Raw genomic sequence first — 27,046 nt, 5'->3', positions numbered from 1 at the left:
GCTCTTTTGGGATTTACCACTTTAACTGGGGGAATTCGTCAAGAGCGCGCCGTGCCTGAGCCAGCCGGTAAATTTTCTCCGTAAGGAATCTCCTCTTGGCTGTCGTGTCACTCTGTTCTTGAAGCAGCCAGGAATAGTACTGTTTTTCCTGTAGTATCTGCATCGTGGCTTTCTGTAAGTAATCGCCATTCTCTTGGAGCATAAAATACTGAATTATGAATGGGATCGGGTTGGCGAGACGTTTGCCGGTTTCCTGGAAGAGGGGATAAGAAGGGTCAGCTGGAGGGGTCTGGGCCCAAGGCCTGTGGCTGCAGAGAAAAGTTCTTAGATGCATGCATGGTCTACTTGCTGAGTCCTGGTGTCCCGTCCACCTCCACTCCAGCGGTCAGTACCAAACCAAGGGATGGATCGATTTGGGTCGCCCAATTTTCCCTGCCCAGGTATTCCCTCTGGCATGAAGAACCCACCTGTAGGCTAGCAAACCCATACCACGTTCTAGACATCCCAGCCTTTCTGGGAGCTCCTCCCCCACCCCCACTTCTCCTCCCAGAAGGGACCTCCCAGCTGTGAACCCTGGGTCCCATCTGGGAGCCGATCGGGACCTGTGTCAGCGCTCGCCTCATTCCCTCCCTTCATCAGCATCTCCAGTTTGCCTGAAAGCTGGACCCCACACCTGGGTAACTCTACTTTCTATTATCGAGAAAGGGCTTCAGGAGTTGGGCTTCTTTGCAGTTTAAAAGCTACCTCCTTCTCTATGCGCCCTAATACTTTAGTCCACGGATGGAGTGTTAGAAACCACGAAGCCGACTGGGTCGCAAAATCTAGGGAAAGCCTTTTTCATTCCCACTTTGTGGACCTCGCAAGTTTGAGGCACTTCAGGAGCTGAGAGCCTTCTGAACTGTGAAGGGAAGCTAAGCTCTAACCAGTCAAGTCAGCGCTTTGCTGTATTCTGATAATAGTAATTTTGTAATTTATGCATAGCACAAAATACAAAGAACTTTGGAGATGGAATTAATTTTGAGTACATTCTCTGCTACATGAGAAACCTGATTTGGGGGCAAATTAAAAGTGCTTTGGTAAGATTACTATAAAACTATAATGAGATAATATATGAGTAGTTTTTCACAGCCAAAGGGCTTGGTACACAGCAGTGTGGTCTCTCCCCTCTTTGCTCAGCTAAGCAGCTGTCAACGGGGTTACCCCGCTCTCTGCTCGGCAGGGACCGCAGTGCACTGTCCCTGTACCCCTACATGCTCACCGAGAAACACGCATTCAGGTGGACCCAAATCTCCACAGTGGAGGAAAATGAAGGCGGATCATTTAAAAGGGGCGATTTCGACTGAAGATTCTGTGGAGGCGTTCCCACTGGGTTAAAGATCTCTTCTCAGACTCTGTTCAGAACCACACGCTGTGAATCTGATCTTGACAATAAATCAATTGCTCCATCCTGAACTGAAGCCGGGTCAGATTTTCTGCTGTTTCCGCTTGTTTTGCTTTTATGTCTTCAATCTTCTTCTGGTTGAATAAGAAAGAGAAACACATTACTTCTCTTTTTCTCCCTCCACCCCCTGCCATGTTGCTTAAACAGCCTAGGAAGTACTATTATGTTGAACACGGAGTTAAAAATAATCCGAGGTCAAAGAAGGCCTGAGACTTAAATGGAGATTTTCAGGAGGTCCCCCTTCACCCTCTACTGCTGTCCTCACCTGTCCTATCCTGTGACTCTGCCCCTTGCCTGTGCCAGGCTCGCCTTCTCTACTGCCGGTCTGTGTGTGTGTTTGTTTAGTATACTTGCTGCCAAAGGGAGCACACGCCTGTGCCTTTTCTCTGCCCCGACCTCCATCGCCTCCCACATCCCCGTCTTTCTGGTTCCTCCATTATGGTTTATTCTACATTTTCATGCCCATCACTCTTGTCTCTGTAGTTGGCTTGTATCCAAGCATTCAAGAATGTCTCCAGGGCTAATGGGCACAGTGGGATAACAGCTCCCTATCCGTGTTTCCCAGAAATCCTGTGACTCCCGTGTCACCTACACGGTCAAAGGCATCCCGGGAACGGGAGAGAGGACATAGTGGAATGGGTTCACTCCTTGGCTTTTGAGTTTCAAATGGACTTTTGTGCATTGAAGGCAGAAACAGTAATTTGAGAGAAGAGAGAAACTGTGAGCTTCACAAGGGCAGGTTTTCCTTCTTTTTTAGGCGTGTATGTGGCCAAAACCACGTATGTGACGACACCCCCCCCCCCACCTTGCAGACTAGAAGCGGGCTATGCACCACTTCCCAAGAGGAGTTTCACGGGAGGACACAAGACCCTTGGTTCTGATGTGGCTCAGGAGAACAGGGTACAGACCCCGGGGGAGTGCGTCTGGGTGGGTGTCGTGTAGCCGTGCCCAGACCTTATTCATCCCAGGACGGCACAGGGGGCAGAGGCCCTTGGACTTTCTCGGCCACAGAGCGGCCTGTGTTTGCAGCAGAGCGCTCTGAGCCCTGGCAGGGCTGGGGAAGCGCCCACGAGGGCCAGCCCTGTAGTTGGGAGCATGGAGCGTCCAGGGGACCAACCACGAAGGCCCAGGAAGGACGCATACATCTTGCAGGCTGCCAGCCTGGAGGAATGGTGATCAAGGACCAGGCACGTCACCTAACCCGGGGCTCAGACACAGCCCCTGGGATAGCTGGGGACGTGTGATTTGTTTTCCACCAGCTGGCCAAAGAGGTGCTTCAGTTGAGAGTCATCAACCCAAGAAAGAAGTTGAATGTTTATAATTGGGAGGGAAAAAAATCTGATTAATTAAATGAAAATAGAAACTCAAAAATTCTTATGGCATTTACAGCTCTCCCAAGAATACACCCAGACTACAGCTGGAGGATGCCTACCATGGAAGGACTAGTGCTGTTTTTATCACGTGCCAAAACAAAGACGCACACACACACGCACGCACCACGGGCACACACCCTATTGGCATTTGGGCTGAAGCAGAATGGAAGTTGGAATTCTGCCAGGGGAAGCAAGGAGTTTCTTGTCAAAGCATTGACCTCTCTTGTCTTGGATTAGGGGTGAAGAGGAGGGAAGAGACGGGGTAAGTGAAATTGCCTCGCCTCGGAACAAAGGAGCAGAAGAAAGCTGGAAGTAGGTGGTGGAATCGTCTTCTATTGAATTGGTGAGGTCAGCGCACCACACTGATGGGTGGGAAGCTGTTACAGATACTAAGGGGTCCCTCGTGTGGGCACAGTCAGCTCTTCGCACACTTTTCACGTGCCGGAAGTAGCTTCTGGTCTTGGTAAACATGATGCTGCTTTTGCGGGAGCCCTGTCCCCAGACTTACCTTTTTGGGTATTGGCTGCAAGTATGAGTATCCAGTTTTTAAACTCCTCTCTGATTTTGTTATATAAGCGGGACTCTTTCTCCTTTACAATTTCTTCTCCTTCTATTAACTTTTCAATGTCCTGATTAAACACCTTAATTTTCTGAAAAATGAGATAAAAGCATCATTCTGGGCTGTAATCATATTACAGAGCTGGGATCTGGGACAGCTGAGTGTGGTGTGGGACCTGGGGTTTCAAAGGGGTCCAATGACCCACCAGCCACTTCATCCCCCAGGTGAGACCCAGGGAGGGCAGGGCAGGGCTCCTGCAAGCCAGAGGCGGGGAAGCTCGCATATAGGGAGGGCCACCACAAGATGTGCAGGGCCACCAGGAAGGATGCGACCATCTAAGGAGAAGCCAGTTTCTGTGCCCGAGGGTCACACGGGGTTCCCGGTAATCTTCACCTCAATCAGAAAGAACATTGTATAGGCTTCGTTGCTGGGGAGGTTATCTCCACACTGGCTCAGCTCCTCTGTCGCCCTCTGGTGACTCTCCTTTATTTGATTCTCTAACAAAGGGAGCAATTTCTGAACAACAGAAGAGCAAACAATGAAAGGCTGCAGCTTGATGAAATTAGCTGACAAATTTTTTGGGTGTATGGGCAGAGTCTTATTTGAGAGCATTTAAGGGGATCCGGAATTTCTATTATTGTGTGAAGCTTGTTGAGATGGACCCCTGTTAAGAGCTCAAGAAGGGCTTTGGATGCAATGCTATGCACTACAGCTTCAACCATCTGGTGTCAAGAACTTTGCAGTTCTGTCAAGTGACCAGAGCGGGGAGGAATCAGATGGGGGCCAGTTTTTGTTTTTGTTTTTTTGCTGTGTTTGGCTCAGTGCTTTTCATTGAGAGAAGAAGTATCCTTGTGCTGACTTTAAAAAATGCACAACATGAACAATGTGAGTGAAGTTTTATTTGGGGCAAAATGAGGACTATAGCCCCGGAGACAGCATCTCAGACAGCTTTGAGAAACTGCCCCAAAGAGTTAGGGGGGTTGGTCAGTACCTATGTGGTTTTGGTGAAGGGGGAGTCCATGCAATCAACAACATGTTTTTTGCAGAAGGTTCTGCTCGTCTCGTGAAGTTTACTGCTAGTCATGAGGAGCAGACGTCACCATGAAGGATTTTAGTGCTTTTCTAAAAGATATGAGGAGATACAAGAATTGGGCTCATAAAGTCTTCTGAGAATATCTAACCATCTGAAGACCTGTTCTGCGAGTTTTTCCCAGAGCACAGAGTGCCTCATTCCTGATCTCCACCCTGAACTCCTTTCAGGAGGTGTTGAAGGTCAGCAACTACAACAGCTCATGATTTAATCCTTGTAGAAGTAGATGGCAAGTACCAGTTTGTAGCTGATGCTTGAATATAATGAAGACTTCTTTAGCAAAATGTTATGTTGGTGGTCATTTGAGCATGACAAAATGAGAAATGGTGCTTTGGTAGAGGCTATGTCTGTGTGTCGCTGTCAGGCTGGTACAGTCCTAAGCAGTCAACGTTGCTAACAACAATTTAACAAAGAGGAAGAGCAGGAAGGATGCAGAGGGGCACCAAGGAGGGTTATCTTTGCGCCAAGCATCATTCCAAGCCCTTCACGTCGCAGTGAAGCCCTGCACTGCGGTACAAAGCATGTGTCTTCATTGCCTCTTTTTCACAAGAGAGGAACCTTAGGCTCAGAGAGCCAAACTGCTTGATATCATTGCTGAGCTGGTAAGCAGTAGAGTTCCACTTTGCATCCAGTTCACCACCTTTACAGCCCGAGCAGGTAAACACTACAGGTAAAGACACCTGTGTGAATGACGCTGGTGCAGCCAGCCAGGCAGGATGAGCTCACTGAAATTTAGATGCAGTTTGTGGATGAGGGTACCAAGAAGTTGATAAGGTCTCAGCCTCTCTCTCTCTCTCTCTCTCTCTCTCTCTCTCTCCAGTTTGTATTTGTATCTCTAGGCAGAAATGTATTCATTTTTTCCCTGATATTTCAAATTATCATAATTGAATCTTGATATAAATTTTAAAAATTAATTTAAAATAGTACACAATGTAAATTCAAAATTGTAAATGAAATATTTAAATGTTGAGAACTATGTTATGAAAAAATTATCAAAATGCAAAGTGTTTTTGCAGAAAGGATGTTTTTCTCAATTAGACACTTCACATCTTTTAGGATGGTATTATCAAAAAAACAAAAGACAAGTGTTGGCAAAGATGTGGAGAAATTGGAGCCCTTGTATACTGTTGATGGGAATTCAAAATGGTGCAGCCACTATGGAAAGCAGTAAGAAAGTACCTTAAAAAATTAAAAATGGGACTACCATATGATCCAGCAATCTCACTTCTGGGCATTTATTCAAAAGAATTGAAATCAAGATCTCAAAGAGATATTAGCACTCCTGTGTTCATTGTAGCACCATTCACAATAGCCAAGATGTGGAAACACGTAAATGTTCATGGAAAGGTAAATGGATAAACACTGTGGTAGATATATGCAATAGAATATAATTCAGCCTTTAAAAAGAAGGAAAGTTTGCAATATGTGACAACATGAGTGAACCTTGAGAACATTATGCTAAGTGAAATAAGCCTGTCCCAGAAAGACAAACACTACATAATTCCATTCATGTGAGCTATCTAAAACTCATGCAATCAGAGAGTGGGAATGGTGGTTGCCAGGTGTTGGGGGGAGGAAGAAATGAGGACTTGCTAACCAAAAGGCAAAAAGTTTCTGTTATGAAAGATAAGTAAGTTCCAGAGCTCTGCTGAAAAATATTGTGCTAATAGTTAACAATACTGCATTGTTCACTTAGACTTTTGTTAGGAGGGTGGACCTCATGATAAATGTTCTTTCCACAATCAAATTAAATGTAAAAAAATGTTTACACGGTGCTTACTAAGCACCTAAATGATTCTAAGGGCTTTACAAATATTTAATCATTGAACAACCAACTTTAAAGAAAGGCAAATGCACCAGAAGGTTAAGTAGCTCGCCCAGGGTCACATACCAGGTGGTCTGGTTGCTAAGTGTTTGCTGTTAACAGAAATTCACGAAGGACCCAGTAGGATCATTTTTCCAGTGCTACTGTGAGTGCCTTTCCTGCAAGGGCTGAGTCCCAGCATGTGGGCACACAAGGATTAAATCTCAGATGTTCAACAACAAAGCACTTCAGCACACTTTTTTATCCAAGACTTAACTTCCCCAGACACCTTGAACAGTGGTTTTCAAAGTGTGGTCCCTGGGTCAGCAACGTCGACTTCAACTGGGAACTTGAGACATAAATTTTGGGACCACACCCCAGACCTCAGAAACTCCGGGACAGGGCACAGCCAGCTGGATTTTAACAAACTCTCTCGCAGATTCCGCTGCTCCCTCGGGGTTGAGAACCATGGGTGTGATTATTACAGAATCTTCTCTCTGTTTGGTGAGCAGAGTTTTCTCTCCCTGTGACCCCTAACACTACTGAAAAATGATCTGTTTCTTCCATTCAGGGCAGGAGCAGAGAGGAACAAGGAACCAGGGTGGTATGTATAGAGTGCTGGCCAGAACACGTGCGTGTGGCATATTATTTAATCCTAACCACAATCCTGTGAAGAATTAGCAGGATGAGAAAGCAAAAACTCAGCGAGGCTGAGTCATCTCCCAAGGGCACAGAGTAAGTAGCAAACCTGGTCTGCAAAAATTCACCATTTTTCCCACCGTCTCTCCTTAAAGCAAGAGTGACCTCTATATCTTATTATCCTTCTCCCCCTGGACTTGCTGTTCAGGAACAGCAAGTTCCTAAATAAAGTGAAAGGAAAAAAGTACCCGATTCAACGGGAAACATCCCAGTGTTTTGCAAGATTTTGTGGGACTCAAATGAGAAAGCAAGTGAAAACATTTTGAGAAAACGAAGTGTGCTCTGCCTTGTGAAATATACCCTATTACAATTACAATTTTTCATCAGAGTCCAAGAAGAAATGGTTTCTTTAAGTAAGCCAATAACTTTAACACCGAAATAAAGACGAGGGTAGGTTATGCTCATTGTATAATTTTTATATACAATTTGGTAGTCATCTAGGCCAATTCCGGTAGGCGGGGCTGCTTTCCATGGAGTCCAAGGTTGTCCTAAAGAACCTTACCTGAAGTGCGGATGTGTTTGAAAGAACATCATTTCCTCCTTGGTTGCTTCGGCCAAGCTCAGCTTGTTCGTGACCTCCTGCTGACCCCGACACTTCACTATCATATAACCTCTCTTGAGATGGTATGTGAGGTCCTGCATGACTTTCAGGACACCTTTCTCAGCGCCCTTGTCCACTAGATCTGGTTTGGTCAGGATTCCTGTGAGGTGATTAGAGAAGGGCACTGGAGAGGTTGTTCTCTACTCAAATATATGGAATGCTGCTAGGCTACGGGATCTTTTATTGGCCATGATCAGCAAAGCCTCCTGCAGCCCTGATGGCCCAGCGCCTGACAGCCCGTTCATTCATTCATCCCATCGTCACTCCTCTTACTTGTACTTTTCTTCACTCACCCATTCACTCAGCTCATGAACTGCCTTGTGTAATTCATGTAACAAATGTCTCTTGGGTGGTTGCTGGGTGCCAGACACTTAGGCAGCATACATCATCAGAACCGACCCACTCCATCACCACGCTTCCAAAAACACGTCATCCCCTACTGTAAGGAGGGCCTGTGCCCTCTCTCTAATGTCTCCTGTCGCAGACTCACTCTGCCTCTTCTGGTGGGTACCTCCTTCGACGTCCTCCCTCCTTCCTCTCTCATGTTCCTGCCCTCACTCCTTCCTGCTCACATTGGACCAGAAGCTTTGATTTCCAAGTGATTGTGTTCTTGATGGACGCTTGGTTTGCTTCCACATTTGGGCTGTTGTGAATAAGGCTGCTGTGCACATGAGTGTATATTGCATTTCCTTTTTAAACCTAGCACACTGTTCTCTATTTCTGTACTTGACCCTAGAATGCATGGAAAGTTTGCATTGATGTTATAATGCTGTTCGGAATATACTGAGGTCAGATTGTGTATACTCTATGGTTATAGTACTTAGCTGAATTTATAACAATAATAGCTAATATTGAGCAAGAACTTTTGGTTATTAGAGTGTGTGGCTAATGAGAAGAACAGAAAACTACTACTGGTGTTATTCAATTTCTATGGAGACACTGGTATCCAAATAGATCAATCTACTGAACAGATGATATTGTCTTCTGTGGTCGTCAATACGACATTCCTAATGACTTCTAACTGCACAATGACTCATGACCCAAAACCTGAGTTTTCTCTCTGGTTCAATGTGCTCTAGACACCTGTAGAAGTCAGCAGCTAACACGGCACAAGTGTAGTCTGGCATATAATAACACATTACACGTGAGCTGTATTCCCTTAGCGTTATTTTTATCCTAACTGGAAAACTAGGCATTTGTTGAGGAAAAAGTGGAAAAGGCAATGATATACTGAGTATCCATTTAGTGGAGGAAAATGACTTGCAAATTTTCAGGAAGGCAAACTCAACGGGTAGGTGAAGTGATTGGGAGAGAAGTGATATTGAATAATAATATTAAAAGTTTTTAAATAGCAGCTATTATTTTCCCAATGATATGTAGCCAGTAAGTGGTAGAACAAGGATTCAAACCCAGGATTAAACCAAGTCCCCTATAATGCCTTCCAGAGTGACTTTTTTTAAAAAAAAAAAGAAATTTAAGGGAACCCATCTGCCCCAGGAAGCATTCTGCTTGAATATAAATTCTGCAGACACCTGTGCTCCAAGGTAAGCCTGGAAGTATGTTCCCTGAGTATGTTCATACAGGACCTGGGAAAGTCTTTTCCATGCACCAGGGACTCACAAGAACTTTACCTGTGGAACTGCAGAGCTGATGGGTCACTTTCTCCTTTCTGGACCACTGTGGGAGAACAAATAAGGCATTTCTCCTCCCCCATCCAGAATGGTTCAAGAATGCAAATAAGCGACGATAGGAAGGAGGGCAAAGAACCTCCAAATGTTGGCCACACATCTAACCCTGACCGTCAGTGAGGGTGACCCATCTGCTGTGCTCGACTCCACCCCAAGCCCATGGAGCTTCCCTGGGAACAGCACTTAGATCCAAGGCAGGATGTGGGCGCCTGTAACAGAGCTACATTCCAGGACCTTCTAAATATATGAGGGGTCTCCCCCTGGCTTCCTGTCCTCTAGAAGCTTGGTTCTTTCTTCTTACCTATGGTCCTGTCTCCATCGGGGTCCACCTCCTGAGCCATGCTCAGTGCCTCTGTGGTGGCGATGTCCACGTTGCAGGGGACCACCACAAAGTTGATTGTCTGCTGCCTCTGGATGTACTTTTTGATAAGTGCCTTGATCTGATGCCAAGGAATAACAAAGGAGGAATACGTCTCTGGTCACCCAAGAGCACGGCTAGACATCTCAGAGCATGACCCAGTTTTTACACTTCTGGGCTTTGACTTAGCCTGTCCCCTTCCTCTGGAATGTCCACCCACTTGCCCTTATTGAGCTCTCTGTTGATGTCCTACTTATCCTCCAAAGCTCATCACTGATGTTTCTTCCTTCTCAAAGACTCCCTGATTCCTATGGCTAGATGAGACCCCTCCTTCATCGACAGACCTTCCCTGTGACACTCCTGAGATTATGGCAGGAAGAAGAAGCATGCTCTGACCCCAGGCAAGCATCTTTCTCATACCCTAGGAAGTCCCACCTGTTTGCTGAATGAAGTGGGGTAAGAAGTGTGGAATTAGTCCCTTAACGCAGTAAGGGAAATGACCTAACTACACTGCTCCTAGAGAGACAGAGAATGGTGATTTGGTTATAGGAAGAAAGAGTAATTTAACTGCCCAAGACAGTGGAGCTAGCAGATACCCCATCCAGAAAGGACTGACACAATCCTAGTTGGGCTATGGTTGAGTTCCCAACACTGGAAGTGCCTCCCGTCAAAGGGAGGAGGGCAGTTAAGTGACCCCAGTCCTAGGGCAGGAGGGTATCACCTTCTCCCCATCCTCCGCCTTGTCCCTTTACAACCTGGACCCCAACCCCGCTCCTGAGACCATCCTCGTCTCCTTGGCCTCTGTGTGAGCTGGGCTGGCAAAGGCTTGACACGGCTGCTCTTGGGGTGAACCCAGCCCAAAGATCACGTGTGACTCTGGCATCCCAGTGACGACTGTGTCCTCAGGCAACCTTAGGGGGGAAGGTCTTTGGCAAAGAAGCCCAGGGCTCAGTGGCTGTCGGTTTGTACTGGGTCACTGCTGGTCTGCAGTTCTCATTTCTGTGCATTGTGCCTTTCTGCCCCTGATCAGAGATAACAGTCTGAGTTCCGATTGACTTACGTAGCGTTAGTTTAAAAAACTGTTGCTAAAATTGGCAGATCCCATGTAAAAATCCAATTTCTGGCTTCTTTTAAATATCGGGATAGTGGTAACACTGGGCCAACATTCTCACAGGACAACATTGGACAACATTATACACCTCCAGTGCCACGGAGTCAACTTCTCCTGTTTCCACGACCTGCCAGGCCCTTGTCAGAATCTGAGTTATGAGGCCCCAGCCCTAGATGGTCCTACCCCAGCCTCCTCCCCAGCTACTCAGAGTGAGGGCTGGGAAGGTGCACCAGAGCCCTTGGGGCTGCCGGCAGAGACCTCAGAAGTCTCCCGAACTTAGCGTGGGACCCATTCCCGAGTTCCAGAAAGGCGCATCTGCAGTCCGACATCATGGGGCTGGTTTCCCACGGCCACCCTGGTGATGCCGGGAAGATCAAGGAGGGTCAGATCTGGAACCTCAGGGGAGGTGATCTCCAGACTAATGAGCTCGTGGCTGATGCCAACTCCGTTCCCAGCTACGGCATCCTGGGCTACAGAGACCGAGAGGAGAAAAACCGAGAGTCCAAATGAACAACCCAACTTAGCAGAAGCAGTGAAACCTGTGGGCAGCTACATATTTCACCTATATTTGGGGACAGCCCTGATGTGAGAAATAGGCAGGGGACTTAGGGCACAGCCCTGATTAATTGCCTGATTCTCTAGAGATAGAAGTTGGGGTGGGGGGATGACAGCCAGGCTGTTCCTCTGTAAACTTTTCCTGCCTTAATTATCATTCAGGGTCAGACCTAAGATACGAGTTTGTAACTTTGTACTGAAGTGTACCATACGGTACCGGGAAGTACCCATTGCCTTAAGCAGGTGGCTTGGTGAGTTTCGCAGGCTGGACCCTGTATTAGTGCTTATAGCCGAGGGCTCTTCCTTTTCATTACCATGTGCTATTCCACCCTGTGCCTCGATCCAGTCTACTGTTGATGGACAGTGGGTGGTTTCCAATGGGGGGGCGGGGGTGGCGATCACAAGGGTGCTGCTATGAAAATTCTGGAAGCTGACTTTTGGTGCACCTTTTGGCTGGGGGTGTACTCAGGACTGGAGCTTGGGGGCATCATGGGGTGGGCACACCTCCAGCCTGAGTGGACATTGCACCAGTTTTCCGAAGTGGTCACAGCGACGTGCCCCCCCATCAGCAGCGGAGCAGCGTTCCAAGACACTGTTCTACAGAAGCTCACTATACATCCTTACACAGAACGTCCACCCAGGCTGGCACCCATGGTGCCCTCCTAGTCTTGCCCGCAGAGCTCATGGCTAGAGAGAGTCTGGGCAGATCTGGACAGGGCTGCAGGATGTGCCGGGCCCGAGGCAGCCCAGGACAGGCATGGCCGGCACAGAGGGTGCAGAATTTTATTATCGGAAGCTAGGAAACTTGCCAATCGAGGGTCTCAAGAAGTTTCTGTTCCGAGGGGTGGATGCTAGAATTGGGGCAGTACGTCTCTATGTGGGGAGGGATCCCTCTGGTGAGCCAGCTGAGACAACAGGCTTCTCGGGGTGCTGAGCCCACGGAGTCAGGTAAGAACCCCAGCCTGAGATGCTAAGTTTATTGCTTAGTAAGGAAGAAGCCCAGCTCCCTGGAACGGAAGCTGTGACTGCAGTTTCCTGTTATGATCAGGGCTGATTTCCGCCTGCCCGGCTGCGCCCAGCTTGAGAGCAGGAAGGGGGAGAAGCCCGGGGCAGGGGGGGGCATGCTCGGGGACCTAGGGGGCAGGGTTGCGAGGCGTGACCTCCAGGGTCCCCTCCGAGCAGGTACAGAAGTGGATTCCAGGAGCAGCTGAGGCTTCTGCTCATTCTGTGCTTAGCTAAGGCTAATCTCAACTGTTGGCTTCCAGAAATGATGGGTGGGTGGGGTCAGCGCTGGGGGAAGCTGCCTTGGATGGGGACGGGGACGTGGCCACAGGCAAGCAGCCACATTAGGTTGGAGCAGCTCCTTGGGACACACATACCCGGCAGTGACCAGGGTAGCTGGGGCCGGGGGTCCTGTAGGGGACACTTCCCAGAGGAGGGGCAGGTAAACTGAGACCCAAAGAAAGAGTAGGAATTAGGCAGGCATGGGCCAGGGACGGCATGTGAGGGACGGCATGTGAGGGACGGCATGTGAGGGACGGCATGTGAGGGACGGCATGTGAGGCAGGGGCACTGGCATGTGGAAAAGCCTGGAAAGGAGAGACGGGTGCCTGCCGTGGAGCTGGAGAGGCCCCGATGACCGATGATGACTGGGGTTGGAAGGAGCCGACCTGTAGCCGCCCGCGGGGCCCTACCTTTCCGTATTTCCCTCTCCACCCGAGGGGTCTTGCACCTGGAGCTCCGTCTTCCGGCAGCTGATTCTCCCTGTCCACTTGCACTCCTGCTTTGTCAGTTTCAGCACCAGCGGACACCTGGTTATGATTCCTGAGACTTTCCCAAACATCCTGTTTCCCTTAAAAAGAAGCGTTCACACGTGCCCTTTGCTCTTATTCTCCCCGGTGTCCCCCAGAGGCCTCATCTGAAATCTCTAGGGCCTAGGTACAGACATCTCCAAGCCCCATCACTTTCCCCCGGGCCCTAGAAAGGCCTGGGGCATGGTCCGGGTGGAAGCCCAGGGCCCGGACAGGCAGGATGTGAAGCAGTGAGGTCCGCCTGACCCTGTCCGGCCGCTCCAAGCCTCTCCCGTTCGGGTGTGGAGGCAGCACACAGCACTGTCCTACAAGGCACGTATGCCCAGGGCTACCTGCCTGCCTCACAAGACTGCCATGGCCACACTGGCCTCCAGACTCTCTGCTCTGTTGTTTCTCTCCCCAAAATGCTGAACCCAGGGCGGAGGGGAGGAGCCCTGTCCCCACTCTGACTCCATCACATGTCAGGCACTGGGGCTGGTGGGAAACTCACAGGAGACTCTGGAGTAAAGGACCAGCTGCCTGTAGTCAGGAGAAGGCACAGGCCAGGGCGCTCTCACTGGGGGCTGTGCAGAGTCCTGGCAGCCCTCCGGCATCCCCACTCCCTCCTCTGTGTCCAGGGGGCAGCCCTGGCCCCCTGGGTTCTGGTTGGGTTTGGCCGATGGGCAGTGCTGGCAGGAGATGGGAATGAGGGAGGGAACCAGGACAGGGGAACCTCTACCCACTACAGGATGCCATCTCTTTCCTTGTTTTTTTCCTTTATAATTATTTTATTAAATCAGAAATGTACAACAGCTTTTTAACTCTACACACACTTTAAAAATGTTTAAAGGAAACAGGGACTTCCCCGGCGGTCTAGTGGTTAAGACTCTGCACTGCAGGGAGTGTGGGTTCGATCCCCGGTTGGGGAACTAGATCCTGCATGCTGCACAGCATGGCCAAACAAACAAATGTTTTTAAAGGAAACATTGTGTCTTATCACACCATGATCCTGGCTAATAGCTTCTCAAAGCCTTGAGAAAATTCTTCAAAAAGACTTCACATGTTACCTGAAACTCACAAATTAACAAGATCAAAGAAGAAATGCTTCCACACTGTTAGAAAGATGACTAGAAAGAAACCGACTGATACAGGCTCAGCGATGACTACTGACAGGTGAAAGAGGACTCAGAAACTAGGGGCAGCAGGAACACCCAGGGCCCTGCCCCCCGGCCCCCCCGGCGCACACCACGCACTCCAGACGCAGCCGTCCAGGGCCTGTGGGAGCTGCCCTCCCGGGGGCCTTCCCAGCGACCTCTCCTGAGCCCACTGGTCCCCGGGATGCCTTGTGGCTTGCAGGAGGCTGGCCCGGCAGAGCTTACCGCTGCCTCTGGGAAGGGCGACCCCCTATAGCGCCTCCAGCACGGAGCTCTTGCCCGAGCTCTGGTCCCCTGTGACAGCGATGGCGGGCAGGGCCAGGCCCTGCTCCACGCCCAGAGCCCGCAGGGAGTCGATGAGGTCAACGCAGGGCCGCACCTTCTCCTCGTACTGGTTGTACAGGTTGTTCTCAAGCCCCTGGAAGAGACACAACAGACTTCCCGGTCTTGGCCTCCGATGGGGCTCCCACCACCTTCGGGAATTTGTGGCCGAATTAGAAACAGGAGGGATGAGAGGTGGATCGGGATGTGCCTGTAGGGAGGCCCCTGTGCTCTCGTCCTGTGGAGGATTTGCTTCTGCTGCTGGGGGGAATATTTGGCTGGGGCTGGAGATGGAGATGGAGACAGGCAGAGACAGGCCATCTGGCGCCAGGGGGCAGGCGTTCCCAGCTGGAGGGGGGAGAGGAGTGGGCCCACGGCTGCTGAGCTGGGGTGGGGTGGGGAAGGCAGGCTGTCAGTGATGACAGCGTTAGTCATAGCTGGAGGCAAAGCTCCCAGGAAGGAGACCCCAGCACAGGGAACGGAGCCCCCAGATTCATGTCCAGGAAGGCCATTGCTGCCCCCAGAGACTGTATCTGTCCCTGGTGCTTGTTGGAAGTGCCCAGGAGAGAGGCGGACACTAGTTGTGCACCTGGGGCTGGACCAGACTCGCAGGTTTTATTTCCCGCCTTTCCCCGCCCCCACAACCCCCGGGGGCTGCTGGGATGCACCCTTCCTGGCCATACCTGCAACCGACTTACCTTTAACGTCTGCCCGTCCCTGTTTCCTCCTGGCTGCTGGTGGTTCAAATTCAGCAGATTGAAGCCCTTGGCGAGGAAAACCGGGTCCTTTCCTCTCCCCTGCCAGTTTGGGGGGTACATCATCTGTCCAGGTGCTGCTCCCGGTGGCAGTAGTGTCTGCTGCTGGAAGGAATTCATTTCTCCTTTGGGACAGTGTTGGGAGGAGACTGAGCTGCACGTAGGGCTTAGGCACCAGCTGTCTCCTGGGAAGCTGGTGGGTGCGGTCACCACTGCTCAGCACCTCCGATATTCCTGGCAAGCTCTACAAAGACACAAGTTGGGAACGTGGCCAAACGTCCCCCAGCAGACCTCCCCAGGGCTGCATTTTTTCCGGCTCTGCCTTGCCCAGCCCTGTACAACCCACCCTCTGCACACAGGGGAGGCCAGGAGCCCAGCAGAGGCCCCGTCTGCAAGAGGGGCAGATGGCAACACACAGGCGCAGAGCACAAGAGGGGTCTCCATGGGCCCCCAGGGCCTGGGGACGAGTGAACTCCACGCTTCCACAGGAGAGTTTGAATGTCCCGCTGTTACTTCTGATGGGCTCCATGTCACCTGAGGTTCAGGACTGGACAGGAGACCGTAAGGTGCAGAGAGATGACAGGCAGCCCCTCCTGGGTCCGTCTGAAGCCAATCTCTGCCCTGCCGTCATTGTTTCTCACACAGACTAGGTCAGGCTGCTGGGGGGCCTGGGAGAAATGGTTGATTGGGTCTCTTGCTTCTCCACGGGGCCTATAATCAGGTCGTCAGCACCCTAGAAAGAGCTGGCGGTACTGAGTGCCGGCCTCACTTAGCGCTGCTCTAAGATGCTCATTTCATTTTCACGACAACCCTACGTGTTAGCTGCCAATCTTCATTTCTCCAGGTCAAGAAGCTGAAGCGCCGAGGTCCAGTTACTGGCCTAAGTCAGGGCCCAGAGGCCAGCCAGCGGCTCTGGGTCATGAGCCCTTTCCTGCTATGACCTCCACTGGGAGCAGAGTGGATACAGTGAGTGGAATGGTTCCACCCCCCCCCCCCCCACCAAATGCATGTCCACCTGGACACGTGGATGTGACCTTATTTGGAAAAAGGTCGCTTGCAGATGTAACTGATAAGAATTTGGAGATGAGGGTGGGCCCGAAATCCAAGAAGAGACAGGCAGAGAGGATTTGAGACCCAGAGACCCACGGCCAGAGGGCGACAGAGACAGAGATTGGAGGGAGGCTACCCCAAGCCGAGGAACCCCAAGGGGGGCAGGAACCCCAGAAGCTGGGATAGAGGCCTGGAAGGGATCCTCCCTCACACTTCCAGGAGGAACTAATTCTGCCGACGCCTCGACCTGGAACTTCCGGCCTCCGGAACCAGGAGAGAATAAATGTCTTGTTTTTTGCGTCCGAGTTTGGGGAATTTTTTAATGCCAGCCCCAGGGCACTAACCAGTGGGGAGGATTGGAGTCTTGAGGTGGCCCCTCCCCCGTAGCTGGCCTTTGGGGCGTCCACTGGTACCCCGTGTCCAGCTGTGGTCCTGCAGTCCAGCCCTCCGTCCGTCCCCTCTCCTCGACAGCGGCCCCTGTGCACACATTGTGGCCCTTTTCCTTCTAAACTCCCGGTCTCATCGTGTCACTGCCCTTTCTAAAAACCTCTGTCATGTTTTCTTTCAGAACAGAGTTCCTAAAACATTTGGTCGTAAGCTACCTTTTCATATTTTATAGCACCTCTGAATGCCGGGCCGAACAGTTTGTCTTCCTCAGTCTGCACATACGGACATTCACAACCTTGTGTGTGCCACTGACCTGTTTCTAAAAATGAGGGTGATTTGTTCATTCATTCATTCATTCAACAAGTATGCTTTGAGGACTGATATGGGCTGAATCACGTCCCCAAGTTCCTGTGTTGGAGTCCTATCCCCCAGGACCTGAGTGTGTCTGTACTGGAGATATGGCCTTTAAAGGGGAGATTGAGGTAAAAAGAAGCCACTAGGGTGGGTCCTAATCCAATCTGACTGTCTTTATGAAAAGAGGGGACTAGGACCCAGAGGTGCACAGAGGAAAGAGCTCGTGAAGACACGGGGAGAAGACGGCCATCTACACACCCAGGAGAGAGGCCTCAGGAGAAACCAACCCTAGTGACCCATTGATCTTGGACTCTTGGCCTCCAGACTGTGAGAAAATAAATTTCTGTTGTTTAAGTCACCCAGCCTGTGACACTTTGTTATGGTGTCCTGAGCAAACTAATACAAGGACCTACTATGTGCCAGGTAGTTCCTGCCATGGGGGCACAGTGGTGATCAAGCCAGATAAAGTCCCTGCTTCTGGTATATACATTCTGTCAGGGACACCCCACAAACAAATAAGACAACCAACAATGATATAACCCCAGGTGACGATGAAGTATCTGGAAGAAAGGTAGTGGCCTATAGAGCCAGAGGTCAGCTGTCAGGGGGTAGGGAGTCTGTTTGAGGGTGTGTCCGTGTACAGGAAATGAAGGAGCAGAGGAGCAAACATTTGAGGACCTGGGAGGAGCCTGGCAGAGGAAACATAAGTGCAAATGTCCTGAGGTCAGTATGAGCTCAGGGAACTGGGAGAAGCACCACTTTCTCCTGGGGGGCTCAGAAAGCCCAGCCCAGGGGCACCTCCTTTCTTGGGAGGGGGCTGGCCTCTCTGCCTCGTCCTGTCTGGGCTGTGCCCTGGCCTTTCCTGGCATTGTTAGGGCATTGTTAGGGTTGGACCTGACACTTGGGTTTGGGCTGGAAGAAGGCAGAGAAGGTCTTCTATCGGCACTCTTCTGAGTGGGCAGCCCCACTGACCCCGAGACTGTAAGCGAAGGGGGATCCCCAGGTTTGGCCCTGCTCCCCGGGGAGCCCTGGGAAGGCTGTCAAGTGGAAGGAGCGCCCTTACCTCTGTGTTCAAATCCTAAGCCAGCACTTCTGTTCCCTCTTGTGGATGAAGGGCAGTGAGATCGCTCTGCACAAACTCACGAGTGAATTGGGTGGAAGGCCAGCCTCACAGCCAACCTGTCGGCCGATCCCAATGTTTGGGGCTGCGCGGGAACGATGCAGACACTACCTGGCCAGGAACCGCTGGCGCCTGGTCCTCGGAGTGCCCCGTGGCGTGAGCTAGCTTTAGAGGAGAGGGCTCTCAGACAGCCCCTCCCTCTGGTTGGGGACCAAAAATAAATCTGGATTTTTTCCAGCGGTTTTGTATCTTCCTGTTCTTCTGAATTTCTCTCAGTCCCTGTGGTTTAGCCTTTGATGTGTTCCGCATCTCACAGTCTCCCACGCTACCATACTCCCCAGTGAAATTCTTCGTTTTACAAAACACCTAGCCTTCCAGCAAGTATCAAGAGAAAATATGATCTCATGCAAAACATCTCTGCTTTTTTGTTTTTCATTAATAAAATTGCCCTAAAGGACGTATCCAGTGGAGTTCCCTGGGGGTCTAGCGGTTAGGATTCGGTGCTTTCCCTGCTGTGTCCCAGGTTCAATCCCTGGTCGGGGAACAGAGATGAGTGGTGCGGCCCACCCTCTCCCCCCCAAAAAAACCATATCCAGGGATTTATTTAATCTCCTTAATATAAGAAAATTATAGTAAAATTATATTAACTTGCTTAATATAAAAACTCAGGAGATTACTTTGCAGAGGGCCCAGCTGGAGGAGTTTGCGCTCCTGGTGAATCGAGTGCTTCTTTTTGTCAAAGAGGGAAAGAGACCCTCTGCCCCACGCAGCCCTGGCCTTGGGAGTGTGGAGGCTCAGGCCGAGCTGTGGGCAGTCCAGCTGCCGCAGGCTTGGCTTTGCGCCTCGGCTCCTGTCCCCAAGGCCTTAACAAAGATTATTCTCGTGTTATGGTTTGACGGTGGCACTTTAGCGCGGGGCATGAAAGAGCTAGTCTCGGGGAGTCGGTACGTCCTCTGCCTTTTCTGGGGGGAGGGGGTGGGAGTTGGAGCATCCAGGGTGGTGGGGGGAAGAGGCTGCAGCTGGAGAGGCAGTGGTTGCACAGAGAGGCTGGGAGGTGTAGCATGGAGGAGTATTGGTGTCAGGGCTTCTGTGTGGCAGGATGGGGCGGCAGGATCATATCAAGTGAGGGGCCCCAAGCTCGCTTTAATGATATAAAGATAAGAGGCTGGGCTTCCCCGGTGGCGCAGTGGTTGAGAGTCCGCCTGCCGACGCAGGGGACACGGGTTCGTGCCCCGGTCCGGGAAGATCCCACATGCCGCGGAGCGGCTGGGCCCGTGAGCCATGGCCACTGAGCCTGCGCGTCCGGAGCCTGTGCTCCACAACGGGAGAGGCCACAACAGTGAGAGGCCCGTGTACCGCAAAAAAAAAAAAAAAAAAAAAGAGGCTGAAGGCATAAGAGCAGCTGTGGGCAGGAGAGAGATGGCCCGTGCCACACGAGTGTCACTGAGATCACCTGCAGAGAGGGGGTTTCCTGCCTTCCCTCTCACGGGGCAGGACCCAAAGCACTCTAGAGGAACCCTGCCTGTCCCTACTCCCCACCTAGATCCGTGCAGGGGCAACGGGCTGTGTCCACTTACGAGAGCGTGACCAGCAGCCCAGGGGAAGCAGCAGCCCAGGAGTGGGCAAAGGAGGAGGTGGACGGAGGGAGCACTGAAGGGGCAGGAGAGAATCATTGTGAGTCATCCGTGGTCCCTTTGTGTGTCCTCCATCACTGGCAAGGATGCAGGCTGTGCTGATCTCCGTCCTGGCAGAGGACAGTTTATTACAAAAGGATGTAACTCAGTCCCAGCCAGAGGGAAGATGCTCACAGGGCAGAGCTGGGGTTGTGGCTCAACCTGAGGACACGTCAGGAAGCCCAGAGCCGTCCGCCGGCCTGGCCGCACACACCAGCACAGCCGTGCAGCCCGCGCTCAGTCTCCCACCTCCCCCCAGACTGGACTGTCCCCTCGTTTCTGACCACCTTCCGGTCCACCCAGCCCTGGAATAGCTGGGAGAGCGAATTCATCCCAACATGGACAGTTGGGACCATGGGGACGGTGCCCCCTCTGTTGAAGACGCCCCCAAATTGTGCTGAGACGACTAACATCACAGAGAAGACCCATGAGGGATGAACAGGTGAAAAAAGGGACTTAGCCGGGCTGCAAAACTGTGTTCCCAAACTGGGGGCCCAGGCATCTTGGGGAACCTCAGCAAACTGGCAGGTACACTTGGGGTCATCAGAACTTCCCAGGATACACAGGGATGTCTGTTGGCCACCACGTTACCTACGATTACTGAGTTCTTTGGACCTAACTCATGAATCAACAGAACTATTCGGCGTGTCTTTTGGTCGGGGCACCATGAACCTGTTACTGAGACAGTCAGGGTGCCCAGGACGGAGAAAATTTGGGAACATCTGCTGTGAGAGCGAAGGGGAGATTCTGAAGCATCGTGAGGGTGGGTGTGGGTGGAAACTGCCTGAGGGAGGAGTCAGGGATGGCGACGGGGTGACGGGACAGCTGGCCAGACACATGGACAGGCGGGCTGGGCAGGGCTGGGCAGGGAGAGAGGCCAGGAGCAGGCGCAGGTGAAGTTCTCAGGGGCTCGGCGACCACACGGGTGTCTCCTTTGCGCTTTTCACGTGTGCGTGGAGTCTCACGTGCTGTCGGATTTCATTTCCGTTTTCCCCATTTTTCTATAAGATGGGAAGTGAGGTTCAGACAAGTGAAGCACCCGAGACACCGTCTCAGGGCTAGAAACCCACAGACTCGGGATTCTCACGAATAGTGTTTTACTTCGATAATGAGGAAACAGTAACGCCATTCCGATTTTGAAACCTCAAGGCAGAGCGTTACCGTTAGTCATGGGTAGAGTTCAGAAATGCGATCTTGAAGACCAGCCCCTCCTCCCTGGCCCTCTTCCTTCAGACTGTTTTTGCTTCTCCTGTGTTTCCAGCTTTCTACATGCTTCAGTCAGTCCCAGAGGAGTCGCTGGTCCCAGGGGCCTGGATCCCAGCTCCCTGTGACCAACCGCCGCCCCTGGGTCTGGCCTCCAGGACCTGCACTGGCCCTGGATTCTGCTGGGAAAGTTCCACGGCTGGGCAGGCTCGCGCGCGCATGGTGGGGAACCCTGCAATTCATTTAAAACTTTCTCCTTTGACAGATCTGTGCTGAATCTGTATGACCCCTCACATGGACCTGTGGGGATATCTCATCTCCCTTCCTAGTAAATAGAAATTAGTTTCTCCTAAAAGCAGCAACGAAGACCGGGTTCACTGAGGTTTTGCTCCAGGAAAGAGGAAGAAGGATGTCGTTACGCTCGGATCCAAGTCTAAACCTTCCCTGGCTTAGTCCCTGGCTCCGTGTGAGCAGGCGGGAAAGAGCTCCGTGTCTGGTTGTCCTGCAGAATCAGACAATCAGACATGCAGAATGGGTCATGGGTCACGGCTGACCATGTGGCCTGGATTATTTCTTCCTGCTGGCTGTGTGACCTCAGCATCCTGAGATAGTTTCCTCAAATAGTGCCAAGGAGTGCTGACAAGGACCAGAAGCTGGAATAGGCAAGGGAGGGTTCTGTTCAGGGTCTCAGGGAGGAACCAACACTGCTGAGGCCTTGATCTCAGGCTTCCAGCCTCCAGACCTGGGAGAGAATACACTTCTGTTATTTAAGCCCTCCAGTCTGGGGTACTTTGCCACGGCAGCCCTACGACACTCACATACCTTTCTTAGCTGGGCAGACTTGACATCAATACCTGTCTCTCTCCAAGTAAAACGTTGGAGGCATAACCACGTACCAGTACCTGCTACAAGGGGAATCAGCAAACGCTAGAAATCAGGTGTCCTCGCCCTTCAGAAGAGCCAGCGTTCCAGGACACCACTGAGGGTGGCCACCACTAGCATGCGCAAGACGGCTCCTGACGCTCTGAGGCCAGGCTCTGGGGCTTCAATTCTGATGCCGGTTCCAGGGCGTGTGTTTTTCTACATCACCAAGCAGTTAACTCAATTCTGACACTATTTACCAGGACATGGTATCAGGTGTCACAGGGCTATCAGAAGGGGCTCAGCCCTACTCAACAGCTCCCACCCCATCCTGCTGTCAGCTACAAATTGTCACTTGCCACCTGCCTCCGCACGGATGAGGTCACCCTCCGCTGCAGTCGCTGAAGGTCAACAACCCCTGAAAGGAGCTCAGGGTGGAGATCAGGAAGGAGGTCCTCTGTGCGCTGGGAAAAACTGGCAGAACAGGTCTTCTGATAGTTAGAGATTTGCAGCAGAAGATTGTATGAGCCCAATGCTTGCATCTCCTCGTATCTAGAAAAGCACTACAATCATTAACGGTGACCTCTGCTCTCCCTGACTAGCAGTCAGCCTCTGTTAAAATGTGCACTTGACTGCACGTACCCCCTTCACTAAAATCATATGTGACACTGACCTTCCCTCCTACCTCTTTGGAGCAGTTTCCCAGAGTTATCTGAGATGCTGTCTCCCAGGCCGTAGTCCTCATTCTGCCCCCAATAAAACTTAATTCACAACTCTCACGTTGTGCATCTTTTTTCCCCAGTCGACACTGCCCACTTCAGATGCCAATGGCTAGCAGGTACAGGTTGTCACCTGTGCTTCTGAGCAACCAGCTATAGCTCAATCGGAGGTTCCAATGACCCCCTTCTTGGAGTTGAATAATTTGCTAGAGCGGCTCACAGGGAAACGTTTTACTTACTAGATCACAGGCTTATTATAAAAGGATTTAACTCAAGAAGAGCCGGATGGAAAGACCCAGAGGGCCGGCGTGGGACGCGTGGGGAGCTTGCACACTCCCTGTGAGCGCCACTCTCCCAAATCACATGCTCACCAGAAGCTCTCCAAACCCGCTTGGGTTTTAAGGAGGCTTCATTCCATAGACATGATTGATGAAATCATTGGCCATCAGTGACTAAACTCAGCTTCCTGCCCCTCTTCCCTTCTGGGAGGCTGGGGGTGGGACTGAAAATTTCAGCCCTCTGGTCACAGGATCGCTTCCCCAGGCAAAGGGTTCCCATCTCATTAACAAAACACTACGACCTGAAGTCCCTTCATTAACATAACAGAAGACAATGCTCTTTTCACTCCCAAGGGTTTTAGGAGCCCCTTGTCAGGAACTGACACAGACCAACTAATATATTTCTCTTTTTTCCTACATTTGTAGGTATTGTGAAATAGTCACCATGATGAGTTAACATCTGTCCTCATACTTAACATTTCTTTCTTGTGATGAGGACTTGTAAGATCTACATTCTTAGCAACTTTCAAAAATGTGATACAGTATCATCAGCTCTGAGATGTAACGTACAGCACGGTGACTATAGTTACTATATTTCTTATTAAAAATCACAACATCACAGAGCACAAAGCTCTCTCCCCACCCTGAGGTGTGTACCTTCCACGGAAGCTCCCAAAGCCACTTCTCTGTGTCCCTAAGGCCTTTGGCCAGATCTGGGGAGACGGGTCCCCTTGCGTTCCCAGTCCAGCCACTTCCTTTCTAGAACGTGCTCTCTGCCTGCAGGGATGGCTGGAGGCCAGCACCAACACAGGCAGCTTCAGACACGTATCTTTCTGTCTCCAGCCTTCCGGCCCAAGCTATGTTTACCAGAAAATCCTTTCAAAAGGAAAGCATGTCTGCTGCATGACGATGTGGTGAAGCAGCCCTCCCTGCTCAGCTCTTACCTGTGCACCTGCAGAGTGGAGACCCGGCAAATCATCTCTCTCCCTTCCTCTGCTTCCCTTTTTTTTTTCCCGGTATGCGGGCCTCTCACTGTTGTGGCCTCTCCCGTTGCGGAGCGCAGGCTCCGGACACGCAGGCCCAGTGGCCATGGCTCACGGGCCCAGCCGCTCCGCGGCACGTGGGATCTTCCCGGACCGGGGCACGAACCCGTGTCCCCTGCATCGGTAGGCAGACTCTCAACCACTGTGCCACCAGGGAAGCCCTCCGCTTCCCTTTTATAGAAACGGCTTCTCCCCTTGCTGCTCTCTTTTCCAGCAGCAAGAGAAATGAAACTAATGGCCTGTCACAGAAAAGACACTGAAGAATCAATACACTTCCTGGTGACTTACACAGTTGTCCTCAGACGCCTGGTGAGAGTGTGCATCTGAGTTTCCTGGTGGGCTTGTGAACACACGGGGGTCTGCCCTGCCACCCACCCCAGGATCAGATGCCCGAGATTCTGCTTTGCTATCATGTTCTCAGAGAGGTTGGGGTCGGACCACCCTTAGAGATGCGGTCACTTAGCACAGCGCTGTCCAGCAGGACACTATCTGAGATGCTCTGTGCTGTCACTCTCTCCCCATATTAAGCTCTGAACACGCCAAAAAGGGACGTCCACAGCTCCCCGCAGTACCCCACTTGTGCAGTGCATGCCCTCATACTCGGGTTGGTCCCTGTGCTCTCGGAGAGTTCTTGCTGGGAACCCAGCCCTGAGCTAGCCCCACTTTCTGGTCCTGGCTTGGTTACTTGCACCCCAGGGGGCCCCAAAGGTCTCCCGCGGCGGCGCTGTGACTAAAGGGGGGTGGGTGAATCAGGCATTGCCATCACCAGAGTGTGGGGAACCACGACGAGGCCCCGGGATGAGGGGTTGGCACGGGATGGGGGAAGCCGGCCTCAGGTTCGGCTTCGCACTGGCGATCCTTTCCAAAACAAAAAATAAGATTATAAATTAGAAAATAAATCCTGAGCAGTTCTTTGCTCATTCACTTGACTTGTGGGCAAATTTCCCTTTGAAGAAGAAATTTAGAGGCTAAAAGAATGGTTTTCAAACCCTGGCATTAGGAAGCTACAGGGAGAGTCTCGGGGTCTGTGTCCCGCGGGATCTTTTGCCCGGATCATCCAGAGGCCGTGGGCAGAGGTGAAGGATGGAGGGAGGAACTGGGCAGCCGACTTCACCGCCAATGTCTTGCGTCACAGGGCGGGTGCGTCTGTGTTCCAGGAAAGTTGCAAGTGAAGGCACCGCACCTCCGTGGAGGCAGCTGGAGGACCCTGCATCCCCGCTCAGAAGAGCATCCCCTTGGCACGTCCCTCATCCTGACAGCATCAAAGTGCTGGGCTGGTTCTCAAGCTGTGGGGAGCTTGATGACGAGCCCCTGACCCTCTGAGGAAGGGCTGGCCTGAGCGTTCATGCAGCCCCGAGCCATCTGGAGCCAGAATGCACCCACCCGCAGCCAGACCTCTCCTTCTGAGCGTGCTTTCTCAGTCGTACAGAGGAGACCACGCAATGTCTCCCTGATTAATGGATTAAGGAGATGGAGGGACCCAGGAGTGTGAGTCCTAAGTGTGTGTTTGTACCAGTGGGGCGAAGTAGCAGAGGCCGCTTGGGGGGTAGAAACCCCCGACTCTTCACTGTCTGGGCCCCAACTTCTCCAATCGGGGTGACGATGGTGACCCACCTCAGGGCAGATGCTAGGACAGGCCTGGGGTGGGCAGCGCGATGGAGGGTCCTAGCTGGTGACACACTTTCCTGTCAGGAACAAGCCATGTTCCTGATTTTATGGTGTCAGAAGTCCAAGCATCTAGGAAATAGGGACGCTGAGAGCTCAAGAAGTACCTGCCTTTTCCAGGGCAGAGGCGAGAGCCCCGCCCCTCTCTGTGGGCGGGGCAGCCCTTCCAGCCCCACCCCCCCAACCCGCCGCAGGGAGGGGCAGGTCTGCACACCTGGGAGAGCTCACGGGTGTGGGGAGGGCTTAGGGTCACTTCCCGGGGGTCTGTGTAATTAAGACAGATGTTCAGGGGTGGCTGCCCACGTAAGGCTCGGTTTCCTCGGCAACTTTTGGTTTGTTTTGTTTTCTGGTAATAGACTTTATTTTCTAGAGCAGTTTTAGGTTCCCGGTAGAATTGAGGGGACGGTACAGAGAGCTCCCCCAGACGCCCTGCCCTCCCCCCTGCACAGCCTACCCCACTGTTGACTACCCCCTACCCGAGGGGCACATTTGTCACAATCCATGACCACCCATTGTCACCGGGAGTCCACGGTTTACCCTGGGGTCGCTCTTGGGGTTATACATGCAATGGGTTTGGACATGCGCCCACTGTGACAGACCCCTATAGGGGGGCCTGCGGTCCTCCTGATCGCCCCTCCCTGCTCCAGCCCCTGCAGCCCTCAGGGGTCCCCATGCTGCTGTCTTTTCAGCGATGCCCTAATGCTCTCCAGACGCCGCTTCCAGGCCTCCTCCAAAGTGATCCAGAGCCCAGAAAGGGGTTCTCTCTGATTCCTTGTTTGTGTCCAAACATCTCCTTTTTGTTAGGACACCAGTCACATTGAATGAGGGTCACCCTGCTTTAACTTACTACACCTACAATGACCCTGTTTCCACATGAGGTCACATTTTGCGGTACTGGCGGTTAGGACTCAACTCATGAATTTGGGGGGAAGAGAATCTAGCCCATAACAGGGCCCCAGCCAAGATCGTATCCAGTGGTTTGCAGACTCCTCTGCAGAGAGAGGCCCAGGCTCCCTGAGGGGCCGACAGTCACCCCCCACTGCCACGAGGTTGATGTCCCCCCTGGTTGGCAAAGGGGTGCAAGGATGAGGGCTCACATGTGTCCTGGCAGGAGCTTTGGGGGACCTCTGGACTTCTGCTCTCTCTGGCTTCCATGCCTGAGATGGACGCTCCTTCATCCTGGCTCCGGGCACCCAGAGCTGAGCCTCGGCTGCCCCACGAGGTGCCTGCTACACGAAGGAGACCTCAGCACTGTTGTCAGCCACTGAGATCTGGGTGGCTTGATCCTGCGAGGGTGCTGAAATTCAGGGTGCCACATGCTGCCATGTTTTTCAAAAGAGGCCTGCTGATAAAAGTGCTTGAAAATCATTTGTCTATCCCAATCACTCTATTTA

The 27,046-nt window shown here is 51.7% G+C and overlaps 1 protein-coding gene across 1 annotated transcript; it reads right to left on the bottom strand.

Moving 5' to 3' along the window:
• Positions 1-13: 13 nt before the first annotated feature.
• MX2 (MX dynamin like GTPase 2) lies at positions 14-27,046 on the bottom strand. Its single transcript, XM_060149091.1, is given in 14 exon segments — positions 14-253; positions 1,259-1,405; positions 1,408-1,515; positions 3,300-3,464; positions 3,767-3,889; positions 6,928-6,934; positions 7,469-7,667; positions 9,557-9,695; positions 11,013-11,194; positions 12,974-12,996; positions 12,998-13,103; positions 14,449-14,641; positions 15,243-15,543; positions 26,750-27,046. Coding segments are annotated over 13 exon segments (1,809 nt in total). The 5' UTR covers positions 15,420-15,543; positions 26,750-27,046.

Source organism: Lagenorhynchus albirostris, chromosome 5 (assembly GCF_949774975.1).
Source record: "Lagenorhynchus albirostris chromosome 5, mLagAlb1.1, whole genome shotgun sequence".
NCBI classification, from domain to species: domain Eukaryota; kingdom Metazoa; phylum Chordata; class Mammalia; order Artiodactyla; family Delphinidae; genus Lagenorhynchus; species Lagenorhynchus albirostris.
Note: the sequence above shows the minus strand (reverse complement) of the source record. Positions and strands in the feature narration are given on the sequence as shown.